Source organism: Cornus florida, unplaced genomic scaffold, assembly GCF_030987335.1.
Source record: "Cornus florida cultivar Cherokee Brave unplaced genomic scaffold, ASM3098733v1 CherokeeBrave_3.0.0_Hap2_Chr05, whole genome shotgun sequence".
Lineage (NCBI taxonomy): Eukaryota > Viridiplantae > Streptophyta > Magnoliopsida > Cornales > Cornaceae > Cornus > Cornus florida.
Window position 1 is genome coordinate 97279688 of NW_026775575.1, and position 8089 is coordinate 97287776.

At 31.7% G+C, this 8089-nt stretch overlaps 1 protein-coding gene across 1 annotated transcript; it reads right to left on the reverse strand.

The window, feature by feature from the left end:
* Window positions 1-5726: 5726 nt before the first annotated feature.
* Window positions 5727-6386, reverse strand: LOC132310383 (uncharacterized). The gene has a single exon (XM_059808562.1). It carries the CDS (start codon window positions 6128-6130, stop codon window positions 5921-5923), a length of 210 nt encoding a protein of 69 aa, XP_059664545.1. The 5' UTR covers window positions 6131-6386; the 3' UTR covers window positions 5727-5920.
* Between the last annotated feature and the right edge of the window lie 1703 nt (window positions 6387-8089).

Below are 8089 nucleotides of genomic sequence, written 5' to 3' on the forward strand. Positions count from 1 at the left end.
ATATATATATATATATATGTTAAAAGAAATTATTTTAATTAGTGGGCCCCACCAATATTTTAAACACACAAAAGGCCATTAAGCAGATCAGTTTCTCTCTCCCTACGTAACTGTCTCTCTCATCCAGTCCCGAAGCTTCCCTTTTCTTTTCTTTTTTTTATTTTTCAATTTCAAGCTTTGATTCCTCTTTCCGTACTTAAAATTTTTGGATGCCATTTGCGACAAATTGAAGAGCACGGCGAGATTTACATGTGAGTATCAACAATTTCAGTTTTGGTGCACTCTAGGAAGTTCAAAATTCTAAGGTTCTTAGGCTCAAATTGAAAGTTTTCATCAATTTGAGGTAGGGTATTCTAATTTACAACTTCTTGAGTTTTTTGTGAATTTTTTCCTTAAATTTGATTCTAAGCATGCTAATTTTGATTACCTAGCTTGTGGTTGATAAATGTGTTCCATGTATTATTTGAATTCATATATATGACTAGTTTTTTTATGGTGAATGAGCATGCTTAGTGTTGACATTTTGTATGTCCTATGATTTTTTTTTTTAATTATTTATTTATTGTTTTAAAAAAATTGATGCCATTGTTCTAAATAAATAAAATAAATGAATGTTTAGAAATTCTTATTAAATTGTGATGATGATGTAAATGGAATGTGTGAAAGTCTATAGTTGAATTGATGATTAGAAGTATGAAGCATTCATGTATCTATCGGGAAGAGGAAAAAAAAAAAAAAAAAAAGTTTTCAAAACAAAGGAAATAAATTTTTGGAAAAGTATTTCTAAAAGTGTTTGTGAAAAAAAGACGCTTAGGAGGCGCTTAGTGGTCCGTGATATTAGTGTAGTCTAGAAGGGAATGTACTTGAGTTAACTAGGCCGGATGCGACGCCTTGGAGGTATCTTGTGGTCGTGGATAGTTAACCAACCTTCCTTTCGTGACGCCATGGATGTGTCTTTGGTCGGATTACACTAACGGTTTGGTTGTTGAAACAGAATTTTTTCAGAAATTGGGAGTGACATTTATATAACATTGCACTTCATGACTTTGTGGTAAACTTGTGATTGGTTGATATTTGTTACATACTTGTAATTGTAGTTAAGAATGTGTGCTTCCCTATGGCATGATCCCGTTCACTTTTTATCTATTCATTGTATGGATTCACGGGGACATAAGAAGTGTGTCTTAGACACTTTCTACTGAGTTTATACTCACCCTATTATTTTAACATTTTTCAGGATATGGAAAAGAGGTGGCGGACGAAGATCCACCACAAGTTTAGACGAGCTTGGGGATCTATTCTATTTTTGCTATCTTTTGTATTATAATTCTAATATTTTGTAAATGTAATATTAACTAACTTGCAAAACTTTAGTTTAATTAGTACAATGTTGTAAGTTATGGATTTTTAATTTCTAGCTACATTTTATGGACTATAACTTGATGTAACTAAAGTATGTTCCTTGTTTAGATGAGATGGAGGAACGGAACTTCTTGTATGTATATAGTCATTTTGAAAATGTGATATAATTTCTATATTGTGCATTAGGATATGATAGATTACTTTTAAGGTCCAGTGAGATTATTGCATCTTTTTATGTTTTTTAACGAGTCGTGGAGGGACTCTTTCTGCGGAGGTCATGTCGAAATTTTAGCTATTTATTTATTATTCTTTGGTATATTTTGGGTCGTTACAATTTAAATTTGGACAAATAACACCCCTATGTTTATTTTGGGTTTATAACTCCGTTAAGTTTGAAAAAATGAGCAAAAAATGTCTTATGTTGTATATATAAGTTTGTTAAGTTTGAAATATGAGCAAAAAAAGGCTTGAAGTTACTGTTAAGGTCCTGTTTGGATTGCCTTTTTAAACGCTGTTTTTGACTTCTTAGACTAAAAAGCTATTTTAAGAAGTTGGGGACCCCAACTTTTTCAAAACGCAAACAACACGAGAAGAGTTTTGGTATTTTAATAGAACTTTTTAAATGACAAGTATACCATTTTTATTACCTAATAAAATATATATATAATTCCAAACGCATCCCTATAAAAATCCCTTTATTTTTCATTCCAAACCCTAGTATTACAAATCTCGCCTCTCCTCTTTCAAAAAGAAATATATATATATATATATCATTACATTAATGTTTGGCGGAAGCCACATGTATACCATATTCTATTCAATAAATATCAATGTTATGATACAAGTCTAAGTTTTGAAAAAAAAAAAAAAATGGATGCAATTTAGTCCCATCGGGTCTAAACAATCTTGTCTTTATCAAACTTTTCCTTGCTAAATGGTGATTCAATATAGATTCTACATCTTGAAACCAAGTCAATTTTGAAGCAGCTTTATGATAATGAAACCAATCAGCAAAAAGCATTAATGCTGCAAAGACCAATACACCAATTGCGGTACAATAGAGTTGTAATTCACTACTTATTCCAAATCCCCTTCATACTCAAAGAACTAATCTGATAGAGCATTCAACCGGAGGCAAACCTAGAAGAAGATTCCAAATCATTAAATTGCAAAATTCTAAGTAAGCCACAAAAGGATGAGAACAATATATATATATATATATATGCATGTTGTAATCTGTAATTAGACTCTTTTTTTCTTTTCTTTTCTTCTTCTTTTTTTTTTTTTTTTTTTTTTTTTTTTTTTTTTTTTTTTTTTTGCCTATTTTCAGATTCATTACCATCTGTCATATGCTTTTTCCCTTTAATTTTATTTTGTCTCAGTTTTGCTTGTGAAGATGTGGGTGTTTGTACAGATAATATACGTGTGTATATATTATATGATTTATTTGATGATGGTTATGAAAAAAAATCTCCAGGGCTAAGGCATAATAATAGACGTAGTATTAATCAACGATCACTCCCAACAAAACAAAGAAAATAAAATTCCTTCTTTAATTTAAAGTGAACTTATATGAAGTAAAGCGTTGTTTTTAGTTTCCTTCCATTTTTTAATTTATCAAAACACTATAGAAGAAAACAATTACAAAATAAGTTAAATATATATTATGTTAAGAAAAACAAGGAAAGAAAAATAATTAAATAATTGACTGTAGGAATAATTTCTTTCGAGTATAATTAATTTTGTTATTTAGATCATTTTATGGGCATCAACATGTGAAAAAAATAACTTGGTAAAAATGGTTTACATGGTAAAAAATAACTTAATTTTGTTATTTAGACAATTGTTTTGGACTTGTTTCATTGATTTACATGGTAAATGCTCATTTGATGGATTCTTTAATGGCATATTGAAACACTATTACTAAATTTCTTAAAACGCAAAATAGTTTTTACAATTTATTATTATTGTTATTATTATATATATGGTTTGTTAAAGATAAAATTGATTAATTGAATGAAGAGCAAAATAGTTATGTTAGTAGTAGAAGAGCTTTAGCAATTTTTTTTGCCAAACATATAAAAAAACCCTTATAGCATTAAAAACTCTTCTACAATGCAATTTTCAAATACTAATACATAAGCCGAATAAAAGTGATGGCTTCTACTTCTTTTTTTCTTTGGCGTAAAAGTATAAGTAAAAGCTATGCCAAACGGATCCTAAGATATTAAATTTTAAAAACACCCCTAATGTTTACACTTTGGACAAATACACCCCTATCCTTTATTTTGAGTAGATAAGTCTGTTAAGTTTGAAAAAAGTGGGAAAGAAGGGCTTGATATCATTGTTTGGTTAAAAATTTATTCATATGCATTGCACATGATATTTTTAAAATATCCTTATTTCTTTCAATAAAGTCCTTATATATATATAGACACACACTCGCTTGTCACATTTAATTAGTTTTATAGGAAGAAATAAGAGTGTTTTAGAAATTTTATATCTTAAAGTGACACTTTAAGCCATTTTTTGCTCATTTTTCAAATTTAACGGACTTATATACACAACAAAAGTCCTTCTTTACTCATTTTTTCAAACTTAACAGAGTTATACACTCAAAATAAACGATATGGGTGTTATTTGTCCAAAATTAAAACATTAATGTTATGTTCGGTAGGAAGGAAAGAAAATGGGTGGAAGAAAAATAAGAAGGAAGGAACAAATTTCCTTAGTTCGGTAGAGATGATATAAGGAAAAAAATGATAATACGAAGGATAAGTCATCTTTCCTCCTTCACAAATTTTCATCCATTCAAATATGGGCAAAATATATGAGAGAAGACAAGTGAGCCTATTATAGAAATTTTAAATTACTACATCACCCTTCATAAATATTTAATAAATCCCATAAATAAAATAGTGATTGTTTAATGGTAAAAATAACTTGAAAATTTATCTTTTCTTTTATCTTATAGATTGGCTTTTTCCATTCTCTTCCATCCAACCAAACAAAAATAGAGAAACACTTAATCTATTCCTTATGGATGTCTCAATCATCTCTTCTTCTCTCCTTTCGATTCAATTTTTTTTCTTCCCACCGAACGAAGCATAAGGATGTTTTTCTCATTTTGCCCAAAATTAAATGTTAAGGAGGTTTAGAACTTATAGAAAGTTATATACTCTTATGCATACCATAATTGTTTTTTGCCTGCAACCATATATTATATATATATATAAAGAGAGACAGTTTACTTATTTCACATTTAATTAATTTTTTTACTTATTTTATTTATTCAGTTATAAAAGGACAATTTAATCTTTTTAACATTTAGGTCACCGTTTGCTCCAAAATTAACTGTTACAAATTTTTTAGAAGGTACAAGGGTTTATACACTTTATATGCATAACATAAGAATTTTTTCGCTAGCAACCCTACAATAATTTCTCTAAAGAAAGGATCATACACCACTCTTAGTTACATTTCTATTCACATAGAGAAGATGACGCAGAAGTTTTTATTGAGACAATGCTGAATGCCTGTTGAATGTATATCATCCCTGTAATATTAAAAATAATAATAATAAAAAAAGAGTGAAATTATAGCTAGTGAATGGAATGATCATGTAATAAACATTGTGTAACTAAACCATGTCAGTGTTGATGATTAGGTTGTAATGGTGGAAAATAAGTTGGCTTGGAAAAATAAGTTAAAAAATCCTATAACAAATACCCTATACTTGACGGTACCGTTTGGCAAGTAAAATTCATATAAAATTTGATTTGAGTGAGTGTAAAAAACATATAATCCGCAAGGTTCAGTTGATAGACACTTCAATCGATACTTACCCAAGTTTTGATTGATCGAAATTCTCTGGACTTAACAAAAATTTCTTTCAAAATCTCGATGGATTTAGTTTTATGATATTGTAAAATTCCCCAATCCCAAAAACCATGTCATCAACAATCCTAATTTTGAGAAACAATATTAAGTAAAAAAAATGAGCCTGTTAAAGATCATACTTGAGTCATAATTGGTTTCTATAGCAAACTAAACTTAGATAGTAGTGATTGAGCCTGAAGAAATTTGTGGTTTGTGTTCTTTGCTGGCTTCATCTCCATCTTCTATAGCGTATGCGAATGACTCAATATTTTGACACATACTATGAGACTACCACTCACATTCTTCCATGGTCACCATTTTGAAAACATGATTTTTGAAAAAAAAAAAAAAAACTATTTTGGAAAATATTCTGCAATATTGCTTTCTTTCCCAAGGAAGATTTCAGATCCAATTAGTCGTGTGGTGATGGAAGAATGGAAACAGAAAGCTAACAACTACAATGGACACAATCCACACACCTGAAATCTCCAAGATCTAGTCTATTAAGGATCATTTGACATTCACAAGCTTACTTATCTCCAATGTATCTCCAACATCTATAAATTCCAGAAAACAATTACACAATGCCTAATTTTAAAAAAAAAATTCGAAGCAAAGTTCCGAATCAACAACAAAAATAAGAGCAGATCGATGTGATAAATAGAGAAATGAAGGGTAATTAGCCGGCGTAGATGTGGACGCCAACGGCGATGAGGAGGATGGTGATGAGGCCAAAGTAGATGACGGCGTGGACCAGAATGGAAGCACCACTGGTTTGCATGTTCCCGAACTCAATCACCCTGTTTCGACCCGGCATCTGGAACAATAGCCCTGGCGTCAACAGCACGAACAGCACCACCGCCACCAACACAGGACCCCAGTCCGCCATTCCTTTCCTTTTAGAGAGAGAAATCAAGGGTTAGATAAAATCCAGATTCGGAGGGGTCAATAGGAAGTTTTCTTTCAGTCAATGGGAGTCAATTAGGGATTTATGAATGAAGAAGAAGCCAAGCATGGGCAGATACATTGAAGTCGTTGCTGTCTTGACAGATAATGAGTTACTATGGGGAAGCGTGTCAATGTCTGGATTTGGATTTTTGACGATTGTGATCTTCTTGAGATGGGATGACTATTGATTAAGATAAGCATAATACTACCAGTACAAATCTGCTTCATTAATTTTGGTTTGTTTTTATTGTGGTGAGTTAACGGGTCCGGGTCGGATCAGTTAGGGGATCGTCCCAATGACCTTTCACGTGTTCACTTGATTTCATCACTTCATGCCCCTGCTCAAAACGACAATAAACAACACCAAATGCATGCGACTGATTTGTTGTATGAGTTTAATAACATTTAATGCTTTGTTTAAACCAAATTCTTTGGAATTTGAAATTGAAAATGAAAAATGAATTGGATTGTACTTAAATAAAATTTTATTTGAGTATTTGAAAGAACCAAGAATTATGGATTGGACTATATTTAAATAAAATTTTATTTTAGTATTTCAAATTGCCAACCAGCAAATATCTGTTTGGAGACCAAATTCTTTACATCTTTTTCCAGTACTTGTGAAGCATTAACAATGGAAAGTTAAGCCATCATGGCTCTGATACCAAATAATGCCATTAATACTGAATTTCAACAGGATCAATATAAAGAATTTAGATCGATGTATGATTAATAATAATTACAACAATAATAAGAATTATGAACAGACTTACAGAACTATGAATAATGTAAACAGACTTACAGAAAACCTTCTTTATTGAACTTCCAAGCTAGTACAGAGAAATATTACAAAAGAGAGAAAAAGAAATTGAAAGATACATTGAAAGGAAACTTTGTCCTCTATTTATACATAAAATGGACTTGAAATTATCATTTTGAAGTCCGCATAGTGCATGGGATCGTGTGCTGGAATAATGCAATCGGTCGGCCCACCACTAAGTTCTGTCGCCTTATCGGATGGAAAGTGGATATCTGATGAAGGAAATACTGTAGAACCAAAGACTTTTGAGAAAAGTTCTTTGGCTTCTTCTGTCGGCAGGATAAGAGGAATCTTTTACTTTTTAGGTGGATTCATCTTGTCCATTAAGTGACTGGTGAGAGAGTCCCAATAGTCGGCTACTGTAGGCTCATCTTCAGAAATAAGATCTTCATTGGGATCTTGTGCATAACCAGCTAGACAGGAAAACTGATTACCTTCTTGACTGGTCTGGCTAGAGACTGACACCATGGATGCATCATCTCGTACTGTGGGTGTGGAGGAATCAAAAGATTTAACAAATTTGGTCCTCATAAAATCCATGCATTTAACCATTAAATCAGCTTCGGTAATTAATGGTTGTTGTTTTCTGATCATATCTTTAACAAGTTCAAATGGGTTAAAGATTTCGGGTTCTGGAATAGTTAACTTTGGAATCTTATCCATGTATTCCAGTGTTTTCTTTCTGATCTGATGGAGGAGGGCTTGGATAGGATCTTGAGTCATGCCTGATCACCATCGGTAATAAAAGATCCTCTGAAGGACTGGTAACTTGTCAGTGGTATAACCACATTGGAAATCCCATTTCCAAATCCAAGGGATTCCAAATTCAGTAAAGAACAATAGGGTGGATTTCCCTACAGGAATATTATCCTGTCCCCGTAATTGAGGATGAAATTGTTGCCATGGCAAGTATAATTGTCTGATTGATTCGGGCAACATATCCAGATCAGGGCCAAATATAGCCCACCAGGGTATAACCCAGTTTGGGAAATCAGTCTTAACTGATTGAGGGCATATCTTGAAGAACCAAGAATGCTTAGGCTTCTGATTTTGATAAAAGAAAGAATATGTCCAAGCTGA

Coding starts and splice junctions, on each gene's coding strand:
- LOC132310383 (XM_059808562.1), bottom strand. CDS start 6,130: ATGGCGGACTGGGGTCCTGTGTTGGTGGCGGTGGTGCTGTTCGTGCTG.